Consider the following 27,987-nt stretch of genomic DNA (forward strand, 5'->3'; position numbering starts at 1 on the left):
GGTTTCCGTTTTATTTCAAAATTTGGAACGATCGATGCTTGATCTCTTTTCGTCTGGGCAGAAATATTTGTGAGGAAATTAAATAATATGTTATAAAGAACTGAATACATGTGTAATCTTTTGCTTATATGTTTTCCAGCAGCTATTGGTATTAATAACACCACAACACGTAAAAGGAAAATATGAAGACGATAAGGTTCTTTTGATTACCATATCTACATCTACATCTACAAATTACCCTGCGAGCCACCTCTAGGGTGTTTGGCAGGGGGTGATCAATCACCAGCATGCAGCATGCATTTGGACTCCCACATGCACACCACACCGTCCAAGAAACGACCCGTATAATAACAAACTATACTACTATATGCTGTTAGAAATAGAATATAGAATAGAAATTCAGAAACATGCAGTAAGTTTTACATAGGTTAGTAGGCTACACTACAAGTCATGCAATCTATTTACGCGCTCTATTGCTGCCGTTATAATCTCTTATTGATCGTGGAAAAAATGACATTCGGAATCTGTCTGTTCTGCAATCTATCTCTCTTATTTTATTTATATGATCTGATCTTCCGTAGTACGTTGGCGTCCGCAAGATATGGTTAACTTCGTCAGAAAAGACACTGCTCTTGAATTTATCTAAAAGGTTTAGTCTATTTTTCAATCTACGGTCCGACAGAGATATATGACTGCCTGTCATAAATCCTCAAAAAATCAACTGTGATTCATTGTAAACTTTCTGCCACAATTTCTTCGAAGAAGCAATGAAGCATTAAAGACTGAGATAATAACGTCATCATGCGCTGATACTATATTTCATAAGTTTACCTCTGCACTATTTTCCTTGGTGTAAAATTATATATATCAGAGTATTCTGACTATCTGTTATTTGGAAATCACAATGAAAATAGTATATGAAATGATAATATGGATAGCAATCAGCGTTACCAATGCTCTTCGCAGATGCGGCAGTATTTATTCGATTATTCAAAGTGATTTATTACATCCATTGATTGAGAGTTTCAATCTTGATTCCTTTGAATCTTTTCGATCTTGATTCATTTGAGTCTTTTCGATCATAATGATTGAATCATTTATGTGACTCAAGTCAAAATGATTGAATCACTAAAATGATCGACTCTGCACATCCCTATTGTGTATGCTAGAGTTTCTTGTTGACAAGTATTATTAAAAAAAGTGTGGTGCGCGGTGTAACCTGAAGGAGGCCACCACTGTTGGACTCTCTATTTAATAAGTATCCACTGTTAAGCAATACAAATTTTACAATGTATCTAAACGGACTCATTTTATTCTAAACGTAGGGAATACGTAGATTTGGATGGATTCTACTCTTTCTCGCAATTATGGAGCTATTTTTTGTGCAATCCGTTAATTGGCTAGTCGAGCGGCGTTCACTTCGGATTAGGAGGAATCGCGTGTTTATTTCGTAATTGTCGCGCAGTTTTCATCAGAAGCTCAGGTTTTCGGGCGTTTTATTTTTGAAGTTGCTCTTTGTTCGTACGTGTCCCCGTTTTGTTTTTCTTTTTGCTTCTGAGCTCTCCTCGATCCATTACGACAGAAGTCGTGTAGTAACTTCAATAGGTAGTATTCACTGAAATAAAGTTACTGTCGTATTATTCGGAATGGCGGAAGCTTATATGTACATAACACTCTGCGAGCGACATTGTAGGGTGTTTGGCAGTGAATGACCAATGACCAGCATGCAAGACAAACAAAAAACCAGCGGGAAACGAAAAACTTGTCGTATAATACTATATTTTGTTTTATAACACAATGTTACGTGTAACATGTCACACGGATTTGTAACTTTTTCGTAAAACACGCTATATGTAACTTGTTTTATATAACAAGTTACACAGTGTAAACGCACCTTAACATTCATCTACATCTACATAATACCCTGCGAGCCACCTCTAGGGTGTTTGGCAGCACAGCAAACGGTCATATAATATTACGCATAATAAGAAAAAATATGTGCAAGTTCTTGCAAAGGCAAAACTTCCCAACGGTTGATAATTCTCATATGAAGCCCATGCATTCTTAGAAAGGTGGAAAAATAAAAACGTGCAGTAAACCGTTCTAGCGAATAACGCCATGTATTTTATCGACCGAGACACCGTTCATATACGCCTACAAAATATATCCACCCCGCAAGCTTCCTCAATATTGCGGGGATTGTTAAGATAATAGGACACCAGCTGTTTGCAAATAAAAAGGTAATGTTCTAACGAAATTGTGCCTAGCATTTATTAAAGTACTACTTGTTTCGGAAGGAGAGAGAATTCTCTCATACCAAGGTATCAGTTCGATCTCTCTTGATTCGTCGTTTCTTTTGGACATGAAAATATAGTTGGAATCAGTGGTGTCAAGTTAAAGTAGCAGCGCCGGAACGCACTTTCGTTTACTTTTTTTACAAGAAAAATATTACTCTTTGAGTTTTTTAAATCAAAAGTTACGTCTGAATATTTTAAAATAATTTTTCGTTTTGGCTACGAATGTATATTTTAAAAATTTATAGGCGCCAAAATTGTAATAGTGTTATTTGATTACGAAATCTTTTTTTAACCTGTTTAAGAACTGGTGGGGATGTAATGTAATGTTCTCCATGTCAATGAAAGATATCTATTCTCAGTTACTCGAGCAGTCTAAGCCTAGTGCGTAACCTCCGAGTCCATATAAATCTACATATTACCCCCAAGAGCCGCTTAAAATGCCTGTGGCAGAGGGTGTTAGGACACCAGCCGTTTACAAATAAAAAGGAAGTGCTCTAAGGAAATTACGACTAGCGTTTATTGAAGTCCTTTATGGTTCGGGGGAAAAACGAATTCCTATATATATCCATTCGGCAAAACATCTCTCTTAATTTATCGATTCTGTCGGACCTGGAAATATATTGCGGCTCTAATATTATGTTCTCCGTGTCGTTCTTAAAGATATCCATACTCAATTGTTCAAGCAATATAAGTCTAGCGCGCAGCCTCCGAATCTCCAGCGGCTCCTAGCCTAATCCGCTTAACATCTGGGTAACGCTGTCTGTACGCACGTAGCGGTTTTTGACGAACCGCGCAGCCTTCCTTTGTATTTTGTTCCGTTCGCGGATTAGTCTTAAGTATATAATAGTGGTTCCCAGCCTAATACGTTTAACATCTGTGTAGCGCTTTCTCTAAGCCCGGTGCAGTTTTTTTGACCTATCGCGTGGCTTTCCTTTGTATTTTATAAAGTTCACGGATTAAGTCTTTCTGTTGCGGATTCCGTATGCTCGATGCATATTTAAGATGTGGTCGGACGAGTGCGAAATATGACATATCTCTTCACTTTTTCATACGAAAATCTTCCCACAGTATGTTTCACAAATCCTGGCTTTTTCTAGACTCTGCTACAAATGTTTTTTTCATGCAGAACAGAGAGATATAAAATGTCATTCTTTCCTCTTACTATTAAGGATAGCAACGTTGTCTCAATTGATAGGATTAATGGCATCACTCGCTAGGATGGCTCATTGCATTTTTTATCCATAGTTCTAACCTTTCATGTATTTGCTCTAGGAATTATTAACCATTAGCAAGTTTTTTTATGAATAAGCATGTATATTTTGCTAGTATGCGTAATATTTCTACGACCGTGCGGTGTGCATGTGGCGGTCCTCTTGCATGCTGCATGTTGGTGATAGGTTAGCCCTTGCCAAACACCCTTGGGGTGGCTCGCAGGGTATTATGTAGATGTAAATGTTCCGTCATCGAAGTCTCCAGGGGAAAGAGTGTAAGGGTATCGCTTGCTATTGGCTGGCGGGGTGGAGGACTTGGAGGTGGGGGTAAGGTCTGGTCAGGAATTGGTGGAAAACAGGGTCTGTTGTGGGGGAAGGTGAATCTTTGTCCTGCTCGCATGGCTTTCTCGAGTTCACTCTCACTCGTTGTTCGTCGTGGGAAACATCCGTAGCTGCGAAGTAATTTCTCTGCCGTAGAACTCTAATGCGAAGAATCCCACTCCGCTTGTGTGTCGATCAGTAGCCTGTGAGATTCTTCTCGGGACATCAAGTCGACGTCTTTTTCTGCTGGGCTGCTGGTATCGCAGGACTGCCGACAGAGGAAGGGCTTGCTACATCGCATTTTCTGCAGCGGAATACATCGGGAGCGATTTGAAATGGCTGCTCTTTCCTATTGTACACCATGTCCTCCTCTCAGCGAGATCATTAGACAAAGCAAGACGAGGACAGTCTCTTGGGATGTATGTATTAATTTTTTTTTCGATTTTTTTACTTGAAAAAACGCTATCCATTCTTACCCTGTCATGCTATCGGTAACGTTGTGTGTTTTTTTTCTGTCCCCATATTTCTTTGTATTCTTTTACCGCGGCTGAGTAATGACCGGGTCTAAAGGTCTGTTTACGCGGTGCATTAATATGTACGAGTTAATTTCTGTTCGCGTGACTGCTTTTTGTGGAACGGAACATGTACGAATGCATGAATCAAATTAGAACGGGTGTTATTTCCTATTCGTGCATTCGCACAAGTTGATGATTACATGGGGCATTTCCGTGTTCATTCACGCGTTCATACATTTACACATTAACTCCCACGGATTAATGTACGGCTCTATCAGGCCTTGAAATGGATACGGATTGCCGATAATACCAATAAGGAGGGATTTAAGCCTCGATTTTCCGGACTTTTTATCGAGTTAAAATGTTTTATTGCTTTGGGACTTTTGGGAATGGTTGGGTTCATTGGCGGATCTAGGGGGGGGGGCACGGGGGCATGTGCCCCCCCCAGACCCTTAAAAGTATGCAAGATTTTTAATACTTTCCCATTATCATTGCGTTCGTTTTGTATTACGAGGTATCCTTGTGTCCCCCCAGAACAAAGTCCTTGATACGTCCTTGCTTGTGCCCCCCCAGAAAGAAATCCTGGATCCGCCCCTGGTTGGGTTGTATCGAACTAAAAATAATAATCGGTCTTACGGATCTTTTCGATATTTTCCTTCAGTTGGACAAGATCAGATTGATTACAATTCGAACAAGGCTTTGAAATTCTCCGACTCACAATCAATGTTTGATAGTGTACTGGCTGCAATTTAATTCATGACATTCATGCCATTAAATACGTGTTCCACTATTGCTCGTCTCAAAGTATTTTTTCTTTGAGTATATTTTTTCTGCTGTTCATTAATAAATCTTTGATGTACGTGCGAAGAGGGAGACTTGCGTGATTGATGATGGATATGCATACTAGATGTAGATATTTGTCTCAAATTATGGTCTTATTCAGGGGTTTTAGATTTTTCTAAATCTCACAACCACGTGAACATGATATAAGGAAGTCTAGCGCATGGGACCTTAGTGCAGTAGGATTTATGCGTAACATTTTTATGATCGTGTAGTGTGCATGTGGAAGTCCTCTTGCATGCAGCATGTAACTGATTGATCACCTCCTGCCAAACGCCGTGGAAGAGTCTTGCAGGGAATAAAGGCCGTTTTACACGGGGCACGTACTTGCACAATCTGACGTGTGTACGAAGGCGCAATCAAAATTGCGTCGTGTAAAGCGGTTAATTGCTAGAACACATGCGAGAATGCGTGGACGTGAGATGTTCTAATTTCGTTCATGCATTCGCGCTATTCCCCGCCATTTTGTACACATGAACGTTCAGTGAAAATTATAAAATGCTCATGTTGAGACTGCTGACTGCACCCATTTGTACATGATAGTATAATTTGTTAGTATGCGTGACGTTTTTTGTGTTGTGTGGTGTGCATGTGGGAGTCCAATTGCATGCTGGTGATTGATCACCCACTGTCAAACACCCTAGAGGTGGCTAGCAGGGTATTATGTAGATGTAAATAAAAATTATCTTGATGCCCGATTTCCTACCTTGCATGTATAAAGTATGGAAAAAGTTACCACATGAGAAAGATATGGCAAAGAAGAGCTGCCAGGTACCTAGATGTAGATTACATATTAAAAATCCTATGTAGATGTAGATTACATATTAAAAATCCTAGTTTTCCTTCCTCTTTTCGCTCCAAGTGTACTTTTTATAAAATTGCATTGAGAAACGGATCATAATGTCCCATTGTGTCACACTAGCTGCGAGTCGCTCACCAAATATGCGCGTGCGCACTCGCATCATTTTGAATCTGCTCCCATCACTCATTTGAACAGTACCAAACAGTATATACCCCCGCTTACCTCGTCCCGCCCGAGCACCCAGAAGCGATCGTGTTGACCGAAAATGCGCCCCGCGCGTTGCCACGGGATCGCACACTTGTAGAGCGGTGAATTAGCCACGGAGATAACAGTAGCGTTTGGAGCGTCATTTCCCATCTCTGTGTGGACAGGTTTTTTATCTTTCTCTTTGAGAAAGAATACATTGTTTTCTTTTATAATTCGTTCATCTTTGGGTGTGCAGTTGGTAACACGCGAATACGCACGCGCCGCCTCTGATGATACCCATTTGTCAAAGACTGAAAAGTGAGATGTGTAATGGTGCCCATACATTGTAATCTGATATTTTTTCTTGGTGACCTAATTAAGGGTTTAACTACTCAGAAACACCTGCGGGGATATCCGGTTTCGCGAGGAGTATGGATACTCAGGGAGGATTGGAGGAGGGGGAAAATGGCAATGCTCGGCAGTGGAGCGGATAGGAATCAAGGCTTGGGGGGAGGGGTTAGGTGCAACTAATACCGGCGTGTGTGGGGGTATGGAATACCCACCAGGATAAGCAGTAGGTGCGAGATGGATAAATTGCGGAATTTTAAAGATAAATGGTGATAAATGGTGAGTTTAACGGCTTTCTGATGGATATTTTATTAATCCTGACACTATTCTGTAGCTTCGGGGTACCCAATTTGAGACTGTTGAATCTGTGAAATATCCAGGAGTTAGACTTAATAATGATCTATCGTGGAATAAACATATTCGAGAAATAACCGGTCAAGCTAATCGTAAAATTGGTTTTGTCAAAAGAAAGTTAGGAAAGTGCGACGACAAAGTGAGAGAAATTAGCTACTTTTCCCTCGTTAGACCACATTTGGAATACGCTGCCAGTGTTTGGGACCCTCATGAAAAAGGCTTAATAACAGAGTTAGAACGCGTGCAAAGAAGAGCTGCCAGGTATGTGAAAGGTCGTTACGATAGTCTTGTTAGTGTAACTGACCTCTTAGATAAACTCGGATGGGAATCTCTATCGGACCGTAGATTGAAAAATAGACTAAACCTTCAAGATAAATTCAAGAATAGTGTCTTTTCTAACGAAGTTAACCATATCTTACGGACGCCAACATACTACGGAAGATAAGATCATATAAATAAAATAAGAGAGATAGATTGTAGAACAGACAGATTCAGAATTCATTTTTTCCACGATCAATGAGAGATTATAACGGTAGCGATAGAACTCATAAATAGATAGCATGACTTGTAGTGTAGCCAACAAACCTATGTAAAACTTATTGCATGTTTCTCAATTTTATAATTATCTCTAACAGCATATAGTAGTATAATTTGTTAGTATACGGGACGTTTTTTGGACGGTGTGGTGTGCTTGTGGGAGTCCAGTTGCATGCTGCATGCTGGTGATTGATCACCCCCTGCCAAACACCCTAGAGGTGGCTCGCAGGGTATTATGTAGATGTATTCTGTTAGTATAATATCAATCCGATTAAGTAAAATGGATTAGACTTAGAATATTCTCTGAGCTCTGAAGGGGGCGTTTAATCCCCCAAAACCCCCCCTCGCTGCGCCTTAAGGCCACTTGACCCAGTGTTGAACCAGTTGTTTCGGGTTTCCCACCGGGTGAGGTTCTCCATTTTTGCCGGCGTTTCAATGGTCGTCCATCGTCATCAGTCCTCATGACGATGGACGACACGACCCGGTGGGAAACCCAAAACAACCTCAACAACTTCAGCGATGGGGTTTCAGGGACCAAAATAGTGATCGCTCGACCCGTCATTCTCTGAATCACGCGGTGATTCCCACCGTTACCTTTTCCATCGTTTATTCTATCACTTGCCGTGTAGGGTGGTTTCCTATTATTTTTTTTATTGCCTAAATCGAAAGATTATTACTCCTGGAGTACGTATTTCACGCTATTAGATTTTTGAATAACGATACCTAATTTTTGCGATTAAACGGAAAGTGAAAAATTTGAAGCGTGCGAAAACACAACGGCTAAGCAGGAATGCTGAGAAAAGTCCGTGTGATGTATTTCTGGTTCCAGCTGTCGCCGTGTGAGGTGACCTTGGGGCGAGGCTTTGAGCGCTGATACGACACTGGCTTTTAGCAGGTAGCGGAGTACCCTGCTATCAGGTAGCGCTTGGCTTTAATAAGGATTGTTAATACCTTATCAAACGAAGGAAACTTTCCGACCATAGGCAGTTTTGATGGGTGATTATTAAGAGATGTTTCCCTGAGCTCTGTGCCTCATGCATGCATTGGTAATCTCAGACGATGTAAAACTCCTATCCACTCGTGTAGAAACTAGGTCCCTGTGACATCACCTGGAGTAGCACAGCATGGGCGCCAATCTGGCCTTTTTCAAATGAGGTTAAAATTGACCATTGCCATTTGTCTAAACTGGGATTTCTAAAACCGAATAATTTGAATAATAATTATGAATACACTAATGGTGGGTAAGGAATCGCAATCAGTGCGTTACGTTTTCTTTGACGAAGGAAACTACCCTATTCACAGCTAGCCACGTCTGCTGGTCGGTGATCGCCGATAGCCGTGGGCTTAGAGGGCACCAAAAGGCTCGCATTTATCGTGAAGCGTGTGTGGAAGGTGTAATGAAAAAGACTCGGATTACTTGCACCAAATTTTTTTTGCGATTATAGGATTCTACGTTTTATTAGCTGCTTTATTTGCATAAAAAGATTACATAAAAAAACTAAATAAAGTGAAGGTGACGGGAGATAAAGCTTTTATGAAAGTTTTGTTTGATTTTTTTAAGTTTTTAAGATTGCAGAGTAATTTTGATGAACAAATTCACTTAATAGATGGAACCATAGTAAATTTTAAAATTTATATACGCTGTGTAATTCTTACTTTTCGTAGTACTTTTTCTAATGCAATTGCTAATTATTATTAAATTTTGTTTAGTTTTTTTAGAGCCAGACTAGCATTACATCCATTTCCTGGAATGGAATTTCCTAAAATATTCCGGGGGAGGACCCCATTGTGAGCCTCAGACAAGGGCCCCCAATCACCCCAGGCCCCCCTGGCTGTCATTCAGTTCAAACATAAGCTTGGCATTGGAATAGGTGTTAGCGTTCATTTGTTCTGATTGCCTGATAGACGGTAATGGTTTCAGCAACAAAAATGGAACGTGCCGAATGATGGGGTAATGGATGGGATTTTGGAAATTCTTTTTGAGGGTGAAATTTTAACGCTCTAGAATTTATCCTCTATACTAAAATATTGGAGCATGTGCCCATCAAATGTTGTAGCTATCGAAATGTATTGGAAACCAAGTCAATATCATGTGGATATCGAAATCAAGTAATTTTGTATGCAATATCGCACATAGGTGCAAAAATACATATACCAATGAGGAATTAATACTTTTTCATACCAATTTTCATCCTTGGCCCATTTCCTAACTTTGCACCTGTTTACGTGATTGAATGCAATGTTATGTGTTTCGTGCAGTGTTTTGAAGTACTACGTCTGTTGCAGAATAGTGGCAGAGTGGGGTTTGTTTCTTGAATAGTGGCTTAGAAACCTTGGCCCCTGCCTCCTTTTCTACCAGTTGGACTTGAGATGTCTATACCTTGTTCTCTAAAACTCAGCTAGAGATTCACTTAGGTTGAAATGACTTGGTGGTGTAACTGGTAACTTGAGTGGGAATTAGGAGGTCCTGGCCAACTTTTTAAAAATACTGTTATGGAATGTATGTTTAACCTTTTCTTCCTTATGGTTTCAGCCTCGTTTGGACAACATGGCAACGCAACAGCAGCAGCTACCAGCTCAAATCTCGATGAGCCCGAAGAAAAAGGAGGGAAGTTCGATGAAGAAGCCGAAACCGACTCTTGAAATTTATCGGCCTCCTAGTAAGTACTGAAAATGGGAATATATATATTTTTGGAATAATATTTATTAAGGATGGACGGATCCACGATCTTTTTTTTGCCGATCCTAATGCGGATCGAATCCTTGATTTTTTGAGCCGGATCTTTCGGATCAGGTATTTTCGGATCCAAATGCATTTTCAAATTCCTGACGCTGAGATTCCCCCGATGATTGTTCAATCTCTTGGGAAGAGTCACACTATGTGCCAGTCGTACATTACCTTATTTATTTTTCATGGCTGAAATTCTCCTACGTAACCTCTGCGAGAGCTTTCAAACAAAACGGTTCATGAGTAGGACAGGAATCGCATGCGACGGTGCATTTGAAGAGGGAATCGGAACTCTTTTCACCCTTATAGGGTGTTGCATTCACTGTAGCTATTATTTAAAATTTCGGATCAGATCCGATGTCTTCCGCGACTTTGGATCCGATGTCTCCGATCCAACCAGCCCTAATATTCATGTGAAGTAGACGTTAACTCTTTCTTTGATGGTGTTTGGTTGCACATTTTGATTATTTTTGGCCATTATATATTAGATACACCAACTTTTTTGTCATGCTCTGTAATTTTCATAAAGGGCATAGCCGGATAAGAAGGTGAAAAGTCCCCCCTCTGGGATTTTTCCTGTACTTGGGGTATGTGATTTGGGATGAAATAGGACACCTTCACCTTTTCACCTTCTTATCCGGCTATGCCCTTTCTTTTTGCATGCTTTTGGTGTAATGGAACTATGGCATTATTAATTCAGCTGTTTTAAGGGCTGGTTGGAATGCAGGTATTTGCATATCCACTCTTGGTTCCTAAATGTGAGATTGAGGATGCATTCATTACTTTTTTCCCTGTGACTACAATATAAAGAAGTTGTAATAATTGTGCTGATTGCCAAGCATTTTAAACCAATCCTATAATACTGTCTTCTAAAGTACCCCTCATGACGCCTTCGTCATGCAAGCTGGAACAGTCTTTCAAAAATCAATTTTATATGATTTCAACCAACCATCAGTGGCGGAGCCTATGGGTCCAGGGGATCCGGACCCTCCCCCCCCCCACCCCAAAAAATATAAAAATTTGATAATTTTTCTTCATAAAAGAAAACAAAATATTGAAAAATCATGAATTTACAAAATATTTCTTTAACAACAAATGAAGTTTTTTCGATTATGAAAAGTGTTAAAATTAGTTTAATACCTAAAAATTAGTACCCCGTTTTTCAAAAATTTTCCCCCCTGGTTTTGGACCCCCCTCTAAATGAAATTCCTGGCTACACCCCTGCCAACCATATCCACTTACAAAGGCTGAGAAAGAAACCAGAGTTTTATTTGGAACTTTACCCCTGATGTATGAGCAAATTTCCTGAGAATATGAGCTAATGTTGATTTTGGTTTGAAAGAAGACGTAGTTATTCAAAATTGAGAGTAAGATGTGACTTTTAAAATGGACATCTGGCTAATGATGTTTACGGAATAGAAAATGAAAGGGACCTACTGTTTGTATTTGAAGTAATGTTTGTTTTCATCATAAAACCCATAACAGTGGTTATTAAGTGGACCACAGGTGAATGTAGCATTGCACCTGGATGCTACATTATGCACTTGTGTGTCATCTGTTTATCTGCTATTTGATGGGCATTCCGATAGGAATTTTATATCATTTGCTCTTCTTATGCTTCTCTAATCACTGTTGTGATTACTCACTGCAATGACTCAGCCTGAAACTAGTTTCGGGTGTTTCAGTAGAGAGGAAGAATTTTAGGAGGGGTACACTAACCATTGTTTCTTCCAAATGCTTCGGGGGGGGTCTGAAGCTTTGGCTCCCATCTTTTCCTGTCCTTGCTATGGTCTTGCTCTCTGCTAAGTGCTCTCAGCCATTTATATTGAGTCCTAAGAAATTCACTATATAAATAATAAACTGCTCTATTTCACAGCTCGAACGTCGGCAGAAATGCCACAGAATGGTAATCAGCTGAATGTGCATGCCAAAGAGTTCTCTGCCAACAAAGGCCATCACCAGCCCAAGGGTGGGATTTTGATGTCAAAGTAAGTGAATCAGTCTTCCTTAACCCTTTCGCTGCTGTTCAATCTCCGAAAACCTTCTCCTCTCATGCAGCGAATAGGTTAAAATGCATTTCACGGGCCCATGGAGCAGGTACTTCAATAATGGGCGTGGTACACCCACCAAAGGGTCTCTAATCCTGGCCCTATCCCTGATGAGCTCACCCATGCAGGACCATCTCAATGACTCTCCCGGCAGGGGGCCTACCTCCCCAAAAGTGACCGCTCTGACTGCAATTTGAAAATCAATCAGTGAATCCGATCATCAAAAAATAATTGTTGGCATCACACTCCTACCAATCAAGCAACCAAGTGCGTCTTTGAATCGTGTTTCTGCGATGAAAAATAACGATTTTGTTAACTTTGCTAAAAACGTGGCTGCGGACCACCAAAAAATGGCCATTTTAGCAAAGTTTACAACATCGTTATTTTTCATCGCAGAAACACGGTTGAAAGACGTACTTGATTGCTTCATTGGCAGGAGTGCGAAGAAAACAATCATTTTTTGATAATCGGATTGATTGATTGATTTTCAAATTGCAGTCAGAGCGGTCACTTTTTGGGAGGTATGCTTCCTGCTTGTAGGGTCGATGAGACGGGCCTGCGTGGGTGAGCTGGTCGGGGATAGAGTCCTGGATTAGGGACCCTTCGAAGTGCTTCGGCGAAAGTGCTGACCGCATGGTAGGGAGGAAGAAAAAGTACGTCCACAGCAGTCTGCCGTGCGGACGTACTAGGTACGTCCACAGCAGTGAAAGGGTTAAAGTACCTTGTAGATCGAATTGTGTTGCATTTTATAAGTAGCCACTTTAATTTCAAGATTCGGCTCATGGATGACCGAGATGATTCAATGTTTTTCTTTGATTCCTTACCGAATGGTACATCAACTAACAAATAGTAACTGCTGGTTGAGGTGATAGCCATTGTGATGAAGAGTTTATAAGAAAATTATGGCTCTATGCTTTTAGTGATTGTAGGTTGTTTCTCAATAAATTCCTCTCAATAGGCCTGAACGGAATGTGTTTTGGTTAGTGGTGTTGTTGAGGTCTAGGATCGGTCAGAAGACGAAACAAGGAAAAACACCTGCTACTTGTGGCATGTCACATTAAACTCCTTTTATTAGGCAACAATAACGTGTGGTGATTATCATGCAGAATGCCAACTGTACATGTTGCACATTGCCTAGTACCAATCCAACAAGCATGTAATAATAATAATAATGATTTATTTACTCATACATTTTGATTACATCTAAATAAAAAAAAAACAAGAAAAGGATCTTAGGTGGTCTCCAAGGTCGCAGGACCAGAATTGAGCCACCATCAAATAACAAAATGCATGCCAATAAAAACATAATAATGCAGTAAATGATTCATGAGTGTTTTACATAAATAACATCAAAAAAAATTTCAACTATTTCTTGCGAGAAAAGCCAGTCTTTAGCAAGTCTGAACATTGCATTTGAGGATTTACATATTTTTAATTCTAGGGAGCAGTAAATTAAATAACTTTGGCCCCATGTAATGAAAACAGCGTTTATATTAAGTTAACTTAGGTCTGTTTGCTACTGTAAATGACTCACTCCTTAAATTATATTTATATTTGTCACATCCACTCCGCATATTTCCACTTCCGGCAAAAAGCAATTTAAGCACTTTGAATGAATACAAATGCCGAAGTGGCAACAAATTTAGGGCCACAAACAACCCGAAATGAGTGCTCATAATAATTTTTAGACAATATTACCATAATTATTTTTTTTGCATGACGAGTTCACACTTAAATGTGCTCATGTGACATTAGATTCCTTAATTTTGTATTGAACATTCTCTTCAGGTCCAGTGGCAGTCTTGCTGTAAATCCTGGTGGCATAGTGAGACCATCGTCATCTTCTTCGTCTTCCTCCACGTCATCGACTGGATCCTCAACGGTGGACAAGCCAACAAAGAAGAAGGGGTCCTCATCCCTCTCTCTGTCTCGGAGCAGTGGAGATCTCAGGGCCCTGCAGCAGTCTCCGCAGAGGAGCGTGCATTTCTTCGCTGGCCTAAGCAATGAGGAACAGAGGCAAAAGGTTGGTCAAATTCATAAACATTGCAACTGCATTAAGTTCCAAAATTTTTGGTCACTTTTTCCCCCTCTTCCTTTCAGAGTCGTTCAGTAGTTATTCTACAACTATGTGTTGCCCTTACTGACATCAGGTTATTATGGATGTTGACTATTTAATTATATTATATTAATGATGTTGTTGCGGAGTGAATGCTAATTCTTTTATTTGCAACTATTTCTGCTCACTCAACACTTTAACTGTCAGACTAGACTTATTAAGTAAAATTAAGTAGGTAGATGAAAAAATTTAAAATCTGAAATGTTGCTAATTCCGGAGAATAGCCTTGGCAGTCTTCATAAGAGTTACAGTGTCCGGCGTGATACGGTGGAAATCTTTGATATTCAGATTATTAAAATCACTTGTCGGTTTCCACACACTTTTATTTACACCGACCATGGTTTCGGCAACTTGTGCCGTTATCAAGGTGCCTTGATCCTGAGTGCCTTGATAATGGCACAAGTTGCCGAAACCATGGTCGGTGCAAATAAAAGTGTGTGGAAACAGACAAGTGGTTTTAATAATCTGAATTGGCAGTCTTCGTACATCCCACCTGAAATGGGCTGGCAGTGAAAGGGTTAATTAAATCGGGAATGAACAAAATTCCTCATGAAAACATATCTGATGCTTTCCTGGTATAAGCTGGTGTTGAAGGCTGTTTGGGTGCTACACCGCCTAATTTCCTTCTTGGTCTCCATGGCTGAAATGGAGGATGGAGTATGCCCCCAAAACGTCAGCAGCCATGGAGGAGATTATCCACTGCAGGACCCGAACAGCCCTCACAAAAATGCATCATTTTCATCAGTGATTTTTGGTTTAGTTCTTGAAACTGCAGTGGTGTACCAAATGTGGTTGAAGTGTGTGTTGCCAAGTGTATTGAAAATTGGAGATTTACCTTAACCATTTTGTTTTTCAGTGATTTGCTGCATGTGTTGAATGTACACTGCATACATGTGAAGATGTTATTGGTTTTTATTATTTTCTTTATGTACTAGTTCTTTTCTGTGTTGCACATGCATATGAAATATTAAAGAATAATTTTTCTGAGGTTGCAATTTTTGCTATTTCTCAGATTCTCATGGGTAGCTTGTTGTTTAAGTGCTTTCTAGTGTGTATCACACTTCTTGTTCTATTCATTGCTTATTCATTACAAACCTTAAAACAATTTTTACCTCTTTAAGCCTTTATTAAGGAAGTTCCATGCTGTAAAATCCAAAGATTCAACCGAGATGAAGTGGAATTTTTCCATTTTGCAATAAAAGCGTTCAATTTTCCATGATTATAAAATATAGTAGGACTTAGATTTCAATGTTACATCGAAACATTGTCAGTCGTCATAAATTGAAGACGTAATGAATTTTATAATCGTGGTTAATGGAAAGTATTTATTTCAACACAATGTTTTGATGAATTCGCCAGGGATATACAATAACTCCCAGATTTACTTTTCATTCAAAGTGTGTCAATTGAGGGAATAGGTGTAAGCATTTTTCCTTGCAGCTTAAAAAAGTGTTGCATTTGTCGTCAACTCTTCAGATGGGAAAGAAGCAGCTGTCTCACATGGCGCATCAGTCGATGGCAGTGGGTACCGCAAAGAGCAAAGAGAAGGGGAGGCGTTCTCATGCCATGGCGTCATCCCAAAATGCCATTCAGCCCAGCCCAACTCTCCCGAGAGTTGCTAGCACTTCTTCCGCTCAGGTTGTTTTACAATATAATGAGGAGGGAAGGCTGGTGCATGGGATGGATGTTTTTAACCGAACTTGATATAGAAGAGGATAACTATAGTGCATAACAGATTTGTCTGTGATACTTGGGACTTGCATATTAACATGATAATACTAGATAATAGCATACTAGCAGCTTTTTGAGGAGAGAATTGTGCTGTTGATTCTGAATTGCGTGATGTGGTTGATTTGAGGCAAATGTTATGCTCAAATCAACCACATGGGCTTGCTTCTGTCAGCTGAGTCTTCCAGACCGCCCGCATTGCCGAACATTGCAGGACCACCATTGTAACTTTTTCATATCATAAGATGCCATCGTCTTGTATAAACATATTATCTGTTAAAATAAAGCTTTCTTAAACATTGCATGTGACTTAAATAATTTTCATTACGGCAGAAGTAAAGGTAGCTTAACATATCTTTTGCGCACCTCCCTTTCTTTATGTTTCCGCTACTGCTTTCAGTTCCCATTGCTTTTGAGGGGAAGCGCTTCCCTGATTTTTTTCAAATTCAACACATCGCTAGGTAAAGTATATAGTGTGTTGATGTTCAACCGTGGTGTGAATCAGGCACCCTAATGAAGTCTGCTGTATAAGGGGAAGAAACAATGCATATTTGAAACTAAGACATGGCAACTAAGAAATACCAAAAGTGTCACATACGAACACCAATGTTCTCAATAAAAGTATTTTAGGGTTTGTATGAGATGGGTGTGGATCAATTTGCCATCGCATGATTGAGTATTGTGAAGTCATGTTTGTGGTTGCAGGCTGACAAAGAACTTGCTTGTTCAATTTCATGCAAGGCAGCTTACAGTGTCTAATATGTTGGAGAATAGTGAAGTTAATCCCCTTTGGCATTTCCCAAGGAGAGAATAGGAATCGTGCATTGTTTATTTTGTGATGACTACTCTTGTTATTACTGCCTGTAACTAGCTTATGGCCATTGCGATTTTGTCAGAATTCATCAAATGCTGAATCTATTCCACCATCAAAATCATCGTCTTTTGTAATGTTATTGACCCTCAGAAATTCCTTCGTTCAAATGGTGGAAACCAAGGGAACATTTTATAAGAGTAATATCCGTGTGGTATTTCTCTCATCCCCAATGGAGAAGTGCTGTTAACTTTGCATATATTTTCTACACTTAAAGTTGGGGTAATATGTTCTGTTGCATGATCCACGCTTTTTGAATTGCATATACATAATTATTTTAATACCTCAATTTCAGGTACCCGTGTGGCATGGTGATCCATTATTACTTAATAATTGTTATTAATTATTAATGATGTTGACATTGACTGATTCTTATACTTTGCTGACACACATTTTGGTCATTAATGGAGGAGAGGGTGCAGTATGGAAGCTAATGCATGATGTGTTTTTTTTAAGGTATTATTTTTAGAAGTTTATGGATATTTAAACCATTAGGGTTGGATTTTGTGAGGTATTTAATTGCTTCTGTATTGTGTTAAGGGTTTTGGACCAGTTAATATTGTCTTAATGTGTGAGTGCCATGTCACATTTTTATTCATAGTCATACTTTGGAAACTCAGCAGTAGCTGGTTAAATAATGATTTAATATGTATGTCCTCTGGTCATTTGAAGTATTGAGTAGTTTTGCAAATTGTAGTCGTGTCATAAATGATATCTGGTATAGTCACTCCATGTTATGCCATATTTTATGCTATAGAAGTGTCACCATTTTAACGAGGTAACTTGATATATTCTGACAGGTTTATTGCAGGCCTCAATATTTTTCTTGTCTGCAGACATGCCCTTTTTTCCCTACATTATATGATCTAGGATTTCCTATGATAATGCCAGCCTGCCATTTATTATTTTTTGTCACATGATGCTTGACATTACCCTACATTTTCATGCTATTCTGAATACCTACTCCCCTTCTATTTTTGTCCTAACTTCATAACATCCTCTACCAGCTCTTGGGTTCAAAGGTATTTTTTAAAAATCATCCCCACAGGAAATGAAAAAGTAACAGATTGGTGGTATTGACTCTTCTCTTCAAGCTTCCACTTTTTGGTTTGCTACATCGGAAGTTTGATGCTTCTACCTTCTCTATCCTTTCCTCATCCTTCTTAGATGTTTTACGTGATCTATGAATCAATTCGAATCAAATGCATAAACATGAAGAATATCACATGTTAATGGCAGAGTATGCAAGGAATACTATTTCCATTAAAATTCCCTTCATAAAATGTATTTATTTTATTTACCTGTGGTCAAGATATTTTTGCAAGTGTACTTGGACGTCTGTTCTAGTATTATAGAAGACAATTAAGTGTAGAAAAAAACTTGATTATATTTAGAAGAATTATCATGGATACTCAACACTAGGTACTCCTGTGGCCACTCAAATCCAAGATGGCTTTTGACTTAGCGTTGGCATTTCAAATTGCCACTCCTCTGTCCACCACCCGGGGAAAGCCCTGAACATGCTGAAGTAGGTTCTATGCGCTGGGGTTTCTAATAGATAACATACTATAAATCAGGATATTTCATATTCAATCTTTAAATGTACTTTTCATGCAGCAAATTTGCAATTATTGCGGGGGCCTCACTGTAAGTTGATTACAGCCCAAAGGAACCAAATTTCGTCACACTCAGGCGTGTTTACCCCACCAATGGCGCAGTGAGGGAGGGTTTTGGGGGATAAAACCCCCCACAGAGCTCAGAGAAATTTTTAAGTTTAATCCATTTTACGTAATTGGATTGATATTACTAATAGAGTAGTGTAAGGATTAATAAAATATCCCTCAGAAAGCCGTAAAACTCACCATTTTGAACCATTTGTCTTTAATATTCCGCAATTTATTAGTCTCACACCTTCCGCTTATCCTGGTGGGTATACTATACCCCCACACACCCCGGTTTTAGTTGCACCTAAACCTTTATTCCTAGCTGCGCCCATGTACCCAGTGAGAAATGGGTGGTGGAATCCACGTGGAACCCACATGGAATCCACGTTGAGTGGTGGATATTTGGTGGTGGTGGATATTGAGTGGTTGGACCCACGTGGAATCCACGTTGATTTCAAGTGGATTTGTGGTGATTATCATAAAATGTTAAACAGAATTTCTAATTTGTGGAACTTAACTCTCTGGTGACATTGCGTCATTTATCATCCTGAAACCACGCTAGTTATGTGAAAATGTATCGCACATTCTATTTTTATATAATTCGTGGAAAGGCAGCCATGAGAGCACATGAAAATTCGTAGACACATATATAGAAGGTTTAGATATAGAGTGGTTGAGGTTTTAATGGTTTTAGGACAGCACCTACTGCTGTTTAAATTTTTCCACCAAATTTCCACGTGGGTTCCACATTGATTCCACGACCAAAAACACGTGGTATCCACGTTAATTCTCCACGTGGGTTCCACGTGGATTCCACCACCCATTTCTCACTGGGTACCCCACGACCAATCACGGTGGAAGCAGACACAAAGGGAATTGATGTCATTTAAGTCATAGCCAGGTAGCTCACCTGCGTAGACAGCTGCAATATAAGGACCTGTGGGAATATGAGTTCGGTGTCATTATCACCACTAAAAAGATCTTCGGTCATGTAAAGAGGGCTCTGAGTCCTTGAAGCAATCTAACATAATGGACTATGTGTATAAATATTTGTACATTATTTTATTTATTTTATTTATATATATATTTAAACACTTATAGAGTATTTTTATTTATATAATTTATCCATGTATATCTAAGGTAAAAGTTTGGATTATGTATATGTGTTTTCCGATTGTTCGTGTCTGCTCTCCTCATCTTTAAGGCCGTTTTACACTGGGCAGGTCATTGCACGATAGCTGACGTATGTATGTAGGTGCAATCAAAATTGCATCTAAAAAGCATATTTGCATCTGTGTAAAGCGGTGAATTTCTAGAACACATGGGTGGATGCAGTATGGAGAAATAGTCCCTACTCTAATTCCAAGCTCGCATTCTTGCAATTTCAACATATTTTCAGTGCTAACCTGTGCAATGATGTGCCCCATTTAAAATGGTCATTAGCCTGGATATTCAAGTGTTCACTGAAGTCAATATTTGTTTTTTTTTTTGCTCCCGACTTATTTGAATTTAGCCATCGTATTTTGGGGGAAGCTTTGGTTGGGAGGCTGTTTGTTGCAGTCATACTGAAGCATGCATGTGGGCACGTTTTATTGCTTTAAGAATCAGAGCTTTCATGTGCTACTTAAAGATGTGAATTTAGGCATACTATCTAGAGTTGTTGGCAATTCCAATCAATGTTTTATACATATTTTGGGTGGAGGTGTAGCAGGTGGTTTTCCCTAAAATAATTCTTAAACAATTTTTCCTGGACTTTTTGTATCTAATGGGCATGGGCTTTTTTTCCATCATCTAGAGCTACCCTGTGGTCGGCCTGAAGAGAAGTAAAAGCATGAGTGCTGCTGCTGACTTCATGCCTTGCAGTGAGGCTCCGAACCTTGGACCTTTCTCACCACATGTGCAGGCCATTATTCGTCATGCTGTCCAAGGTAAGAATCCACATCCAAGATTGTTAATTGTTGACACTGCCTTGGAAAAACTGTGTGTGCTGTTACGTTTTGTAATGGTGTAAGAATGTGATTATGCAGAAGTGCATTCTCATATTTTGTATGATGTCCTGTTTTGGGGGAACTCCTGGGCTGCTGGAAGATCTTTTTCAGCTAAAAAACAATCAAGGCAATATATCAAGTCCCTTTTCAATATGTAATATTAATATGTGAGAGCACTTGTGATGATATCCATTTCATCGGAAGTGAGTGCATTGATACATCAGAAAACATAAAAAAAAACTGTGTGCAGAGATTGTGCATACTTCATGTAGGAATATGAGTACATATTAATGAATGAGCATAGCAAGAAAAAAATTACTTTGAATAATCTTAAAAGCAAATAGAAATCATATTTCAAAGGCCAGCATCTCTAGAAGATATCAGAATGTGAATACATTCATGTTTAGATAGCAAAAGTCTATTGAGTTGATTTCCTCTACAAGATTGATTACCTCTACAGTGAATGGGTGTTTCAACAAGATGTTGCTCAAATCTTCTTCCATTCTCAAAAACCAATGGAAAAAAATGGATGACTACCTGATCACATTTTGCAAGCTAACGCCACTATATTTGTTTCATAAGGGGTCCGTCCAGTACCTCATCCAACTTCACTCAACTGGCTTGAAAGAGCTTCACCAATTGGCAGTTTTTATAATGTCAGATGATCAAATACCTGGGTAAATAGTATCAAGAGAGTTTCTTTTGTCTGTTATTTGGGCCAAAATAAATAATTTTGTAGGGAAATTTAGTGCTTCTATATATATTTAGTGCTTTTATGTATCTAGTGCTTATAATCTCAATTTTTAGATTTTTCCTTTACTACAGTAAATTCTATTGCAGTAACTGTTCTATACCAGTTTTATATCCATCAGTGGGGATCAGGGGTATTACTTATTTCTAAATGCTGCCAAAGAATATAGAAATGAAGGTTTTTACCACTTTCAATTGTATTATGGGACCTCATTGGTTTTCAAAGAAATATTCCAGACAAGGTGTGAATTTTTATAGAAACTTGCAAAGTTTTTCTATATTTTCACAAATCTGAAGAAGTGGCAATTTGTATGTCTTAATATGAGACATAAGAAGCTCTCGTAGAAAAGAACTGTAAATTGTTGGAATTTATAGCTCTTCTCATTCATGGTTAGAGGTAATATTGGTATCAATTGTAATGGCAATTTCTCCTTTTCAGACCCCAATGATCTTCCAGCTCGTGCCTTAATGGAACTGGTGCGGAATATCTTTGAGAGGATTGCCGAAGATAGGAAGTATGCCTTACCTGCTGCACAGCTGTGTATTAAGATAATCGAGGTAAATCATTCATTCTTTCCATCCTAAGAAATGCTGGATATATATAGTGTTGCTCTATTCTCATCATGATGTATGGGAAATATGATAATAAGAATTTAAGATTTCGCACTTTTTTAATTGTATTGGGTTCAATTACTGTATATGTCTGAATACAGACCCCCCTTTTTTTCCAAAAATGCCTGTGGTAAAAGTAAAGGGGGGGACTACATTCACATGCATTTTTTTTTAACTTTTCCCGAAACTGAAGCCTCAAAATTAGGGGGGGGGGGCTATATTCAGAGGGGGATTATATTCGGAGAAATACGGTATGTTCATTACTACGGCATCATCAGGTTCTAATATTTTCCTAGCAGTTCATTTTTTTAATCATATTTATCAGTTCTGTAGGACTAATATCACACTGAATTCCTTTGCATGTTAAATCTGAATTATTTCCAGATGAGGAGTCAGTTTAAAGAGCATTTACTCACTCAGTTATCAACCTGCAGGTTGGTTTGGATAGTTAATGGTTGAGCTCGCCACTGGCTAAGCCAAAGGCAAGTGAATATCACCCATAAAGAGTATTGTGGTATGGAAGTTTTTCCATGTTAAAAAATGTATTTTGTCAACAAACAAGGCTTAGAATTACATAATTGATGGCTTTGCGTGCTGGTGGAAATATAATGAGCAAAAGTTAATATTTTTGAAAGCACCAGGTGAATCCGTCTGCAGTCTTTGTGACTCTGCTGTGTAGGGTTGAAAATAAGATGGGGAAGGAGAGAAGGTGTAGGAGGGGTTATATTATGAAGGAAGGCAAGAGTAAGGAAGTTACTGGAAGATCAGGAACTGAGGGGTTGTCTTCGACACACCTTACATTGCAGGTGAGGGGCTCGGTACTTGATGAAGGGTATCAAGACGAGTTTGCAGTTTCAGGTTAATGCCAGAGCAGGAGCTCATTATGCTGAAAATAAGTTGAATTTAATTATGAGAAATATATTTATTATACTGTAGGTAATAGGCTCTACAGCATGGAAGTTTTGCCATGTTAAAAATGTATTTTGTCAACAAACAAGGCTTAGAATTACTTAATTGATGGCTTTGCATCCGGGTGGAAATATAATGGGCAAAAGTTATTATTTTTTAAATCACCGGACGAAGATAGTGGGTTGCCATTATGGCCCCATAATGGTTTTGACCCTCGGCCATATTGTGGCCACTATGTGACCCACCATAATGTGGCTTACGTATGGATAGTACCCTTCCTTTATATCGATAGAAACAACCAACTTCCATTTTAATAACTAACCAACAAACCTGTATCAATAGCAACTGTAACATACTTATGTTTACCAATGTTTATTTGCCAATCTGTGGCCTTCCTTAGACGATCCCAAGTGTGGCTGTAGCTGAATATGTGTTCGGCAAGCCAAACTATGGCTTGCCAGGTGGCACCCATAGTCGGGCCATAATACGGCAAGCTGTGGCTAGCCATAGCCATAGCTACTATAGGTATACCACAATTTGGCCACATTGTGGCCATAATTGTTGTGTTGACTGGGTGTAACATTTAATAATACATGTGCACTTTTTGCCTGAATAAATTTGCAGAAGGAGCAACAGCAAGAAACGTTTCTGGAGAGCTTGCTGAACACGTGCCTGCAGTGGTATCGCCAGAGGGAGCAGGAGATGCAGCTGGCCATGAAGGGGTCTAGCACGTCCCCTGGGAGCGCCACCAAGTGGCTCTCTTTCCTCAGCTTCTTGAATGAAATGTATCAGCAGGTAAGTGTAGCTTTGTTTAGGCATTTCATATAGCTTGCATCCAAATGTTATTCATCCAAGGTGTCAACAGATATTCCGTATCCCATATGTTTATTACCTATTTATATTATTAACTCTTCCTGGGATCACAATCAAAATTGTCTTGGTGCAGACTTTTTTCAGTCTTTGCTTAGTTAAAAGGTATCTCAAACAATCAGTAGTGTGGCTTGATTTTTTACTTATGTTATTTGCAATATAAACCTATAATTAGTTCAGTGTTTAATTATGCATTAGATTTTCTTATTTTTTCATTCCAAATGTCTGTGTAAATCCAGTTCGTTTCCATTTAAATATAAAGGACTACTGTCCGTAAATAAATATTATTATCATTATCAATCGTAAGTCACCACCGTGTACGATAATGTAGCCTGCATTCTCAGGAATCAACCTCAGTGATCACTTGCCTTATTCCAGGTATGTCACCAATAATTCTCTAAATATTGTGATCTTCTTATTAATATTTCCAGTGCAGACTTGAGAACTCCATCTATGATGAACTCATTTAATCCTACTTAACTATTGCATGATTGGTGCATTAACGATAGTGTTGACTAGGTGGGTTCCTCCCCGTCAAGCCTGGCTTTGCCAAACTGATTCAGTCATCAATCTATTACCCCATTTACACTACGATCGTATCAACGTTGATCGGAACTACAGCATGTTTACACGTCTAAAAGTTACGATCGTAACTCAGTGCTGCCCTCGTTGTGGAATTGTGTCAGATAACAACTGACGGCGTGACTGCGTGAGGAAATTGAAATCCTGGAAAATAAGAAGCAAAAGAATTTTAATGTTTTCATGTGCTGAAACTAAAGCTAGACCGAACTGTCGGTAAAACTTCAGAGAATGTAGGATTTATTATGGGAATCTGTCTAAAATTTAACAATATTCACGCAGTAAAGAAAGTAGATATGTCGCTTTGCTACGTTCCACATTGGAATATATTGTCACCTTATCCACCTTATTATAATATCGACTCAATTTGGCTTGAACGTGTCCAAAATAGATTTCTCAAATTAAATAATTGCGATTTAAGAATGTCTGATTACAACACTTCATAACTTCAATCCCTTGTCAATTTGAAAACCCTTGCACGACATTACGATCCTCCAACAATGCCCTATTCCTCTACAAAATTATCAACTCCTATTTAGATTGTTCCTATCTCCTTTATTAGTAAATTTTAATGGATCCCATCATAACTATTCTAATCCTGACCTGCTTGTTTTTAATTACCATAGAGCAAATTATGTCTTCAGCTCCCAACTATCCAGAATGATGAGGCATAACTAAAGCTAGTCATAACAGTCCGTGAAGCCTTTAAGAATCTAGATTCTTTGAGAGAATATGTCAAAAAATTTAAGAATATTCACACATAAAAGACAGTACATACATAATGCTCTTATTGTTCAACTAGAATAGGTTTAGATTTCGGCTAAATTCGGCACAAGTATTGATTTCTACATGTCTTTATCTAACTGTTATTGTTATTTGTGGCAAATTTTATCGTATAATCCTGTATACAACGATTTTAATTGGTTAACATTTTGTGTATGCTTGTTATTTCCCATCATCTGTGAAGTATAATGTAAGGATACATGGTTATTTGTTAACCTGTAAATAAAGAAACACATAAAACTGGTATAGTATAGAATATCCGATATCATTTGCTAAATAGAACAGCAAAAAAAAAACTTTCCCCTTACGTCCTTCCATTACCGGCTCAATAATGTCTTCAATCATTGCCATATCTCTTTGATATATTAGAGTTATTTATGAAACGTCAATTATCATATCAAGATTGCACCGGCCCAAAAGAATCGTACATGCATCGATCTTCATTTCCTAACTCTTTTTTACGCTAACCATCGTAAGTTCGGCAGTCTTAGGTACTAAGGCCTACGATGGTAACTCTTCGCGTTTACGATGACGTTTTGAGGTTACGCACGTAGGGATCAACGTCGATACGATCGTAGTGTAAACGGGGTATATATGTCATCAGCTATTCAATTTTCATTATGTGTTCTGCATCACATTTATTGATGCTTTGCTGATACCAGCGCCTGGTTTTTCTCCTGGAACTCTGTTTTGCAGGGCGTGGAAAGCTCAAATAATAAACTGACTTGGTAAAGTTTTTGCATTGTACTCTTCCGATATTTTTAATGCATACAGTTGATTATCTTATGGATTTGCATGCCAAATTAAGTTAAAGTGGTTAAAATCAAAGCACAGATGGAGATTCTGACTATCTGCATTCATGAATGAAATGCTTTGTTGTGGATCACCTGAGTCTCTATTTTATAATTAGAGGCCTTACTCCTTACTTGATACTGCAAACAGACCGGTTCCAGTAAGATAATGATAAAAGTAGAAGAACAGTGTCACAATTATCTGCTTTTAATTCATGTAATGGGGTGTGCAATGGTACATATTGAATTTTACGTGTTGAAACCAATTGAAATTGTTAATATTAAACTAACTGTTATAAAAGCGATCAATTGCTTCTTTTCTGTATTTGTTTTCCAGAGGATTTCAAATCATATTTTTAAAAGTTTTTTCTCTGTGCTTACTCGCCTATATTGCTAAAATTTTTATATTTTGCCAACTTTGTTTGCCATTTTTGTTTAATTTTAATAATTTGCCAACTTTTGTATAAGATTTGCCTATAACTTTTGTATTGGCATAATATCCTGGAATGTTTTTTATTTCATATTGTTATCCACACACCTCTTATTATGATCAATTTTATGTTATATGTGACAATGCTATGTAACAATAAATTTATGTTTTATTCTACTGCTTTTTATAATCCTAACTGACCTTTTGTCTCTATACTAATGGAAAATTTACATTTCCAGCTCAAGAGAAGAGAACTCCAGCTACAAACGAAGACAGAAGGTGTTGCACCTGATATTTTCCTCCTGGGCCTTATGCATGGGTGTCTTATTTCATCCCTTGATACTCCAGCGGCGCTCAATTCTCTAGCTGAGGTACTTATCTTTTCTTCTGAGTCTCTCCAGTTTTTTTCATTTTTACGATACAGGCCCTGACTCAAAAATGAACCACCGTCGTGCGTAGAAAGGCGGAACTTATTCCAAAAAGCGTGCCTTGAGAGCAAGTGACGTCAGAGCATGCACTATACTTGTGGTGCATTCCGCTGAGGAATATACGTAACCCTTCTCAGGATAGTGAGTGGCCGGCAGGATAGACTAGTTGTAAGAATGAAGGAAAAATAATATTTGCGAAAAAAGCACAGATAAAAACTAGGGATGGTCGGATCGGATACCTTGGATCCAAATATCTGCGGATATTGCCCTTCATCCGATCCAAAGTCGTGGAAGACATCGAATCTGGATCCAAAATTTTAAATAATAGCTTCAGTGAATGCAACACCCCATAAAGGTGGAAAGAGTTCCGATTCCCTCTTCGAATGTGCCATCACATGCGATTCTTGTCCTACTCATGAACTGTTTTGTTGGAAAGCTCTCGCAGAGGTTACGCAGGAGAATTTCAGCCATGGAAAATAAAAAAGGCAAAATACAACTGGCACATAGTTTGACTCTTCCCAAGAGATTGAACAATCATCAGGGGAATCTCAGCGTCAGGAATTTGAAAATGCATTTGGATCCGAAAATATCCGATTCAAAAGATCTGGCTCCAAAAATCAAAGATCCGATCCAAATCGAGATCCGAGAAAAATCCTGGGTCTGTCCATCCCTAATAAAAACCATTCGTATTGACTGGGACTCGAACCGGGATCCCTCGATTTCCGGCTGAGTGCTTTTGCCAGTTACGTTACTGAAGCGTCATTCTCCCCTGTGGAAATTTGAAGACTATACCGAACAAGGTGGTGTGGAGTGCTGACCATGTGGTGTGACGAGCAGTCCAAATTGTGTGCACAGCACCACAGCTGAAGTGCAAAGGAATCGAGGGATCCGGGTTCGAATCCCGGTCAAGGCGAATGATTTTTTTCTCCGTGGATTTTTCGCACCATTTGTGCATTACGGGTGACTCCATAAAGTTATCATCATGGCTAATCCCGGTATAGTTCAAGTAGATAAATAATATGCCTTCTTGTCTTTGTTTCTTGTGTCAGTGGTTTTGTATGGCTCTCAAAATATGCAAAATCACCAAAAGTATTCTTAGAATGTCCATCGAAAAACCAGTATAATCTCCATCCATCGTGGATAAGGATAAAATCTATGATTAGCAGCTATGTTGTGTCTTCTAAAAAGTGTAAATATCTGTGGAAGCAGTCTGGGACCACCTCTGCCTCGGAGTCTGTTGTCATGGAAGGTTTTTAGTGACAGGATTGTCAGGGCCCTGTT

General features: G+C 38.9%; 1 protein-coding gene across 2 annotated transcripts in view; it reads left to right on the top strand.

The window, feature by feature from the left end:
* LOC124169776 (uncharacterized protein DDB_G0271670) overlaps window positions 1-27,987 on the top strand; it is a 113,002-nt gene that overhangs the window by 78,761 nt on the left and 6,254 nt on the right. The window contains exons 5-12 of one of the 2 annotated variants that reach the window (XM_046548509.1): window positions 9,945-10,071; window positions 12,016-12,127; window positions 13,976-14,210; window positions 15,780-15,941; window positions 20,362-20,494; window positions 21,744-21,862; window positions 23,450-23,620; window positions 26,518-26,649. In XM_046548509.1, the coding sequence (XP_046404465.1) occupies window positions 9,945-10,071; window positions 12,016-12,127; window positions 13,976-14,210; window positions 15,780-15,941; window positions 20,362-20,494; window positions 21,744-21,862; window positions 23,450-23,620; window positions 26,518-26,649 (1,191 nt within the window). The remainder of the gene's footprint in view (window positions 1-9,944; window positions 10,072-12,015; window positions 12,128-13,975; window positions 14,211-15,779; window positions 15,942-20,361; window positions 20,495-21,743; window positions 21,863-23,449; window positions 23,621-26,517; window positions 26,650-27,987) is intronic. The other variant, XM_046548511.1, reaches the window with a different exon arrangement.

Source organism: Ischnura elegans, chromosome 12, assembly GCF_921293095.1.
Source record: "Ischnura elegans chromosome 12, ioIscEleg1.1, whole genome shotgun sequence".
Lineage (NCBI taxonomy): Eukaryota > Metazoa > Arthropoda > Insecta > Odonata > Coenagrionidae > Ischnura > Ischnura elegans.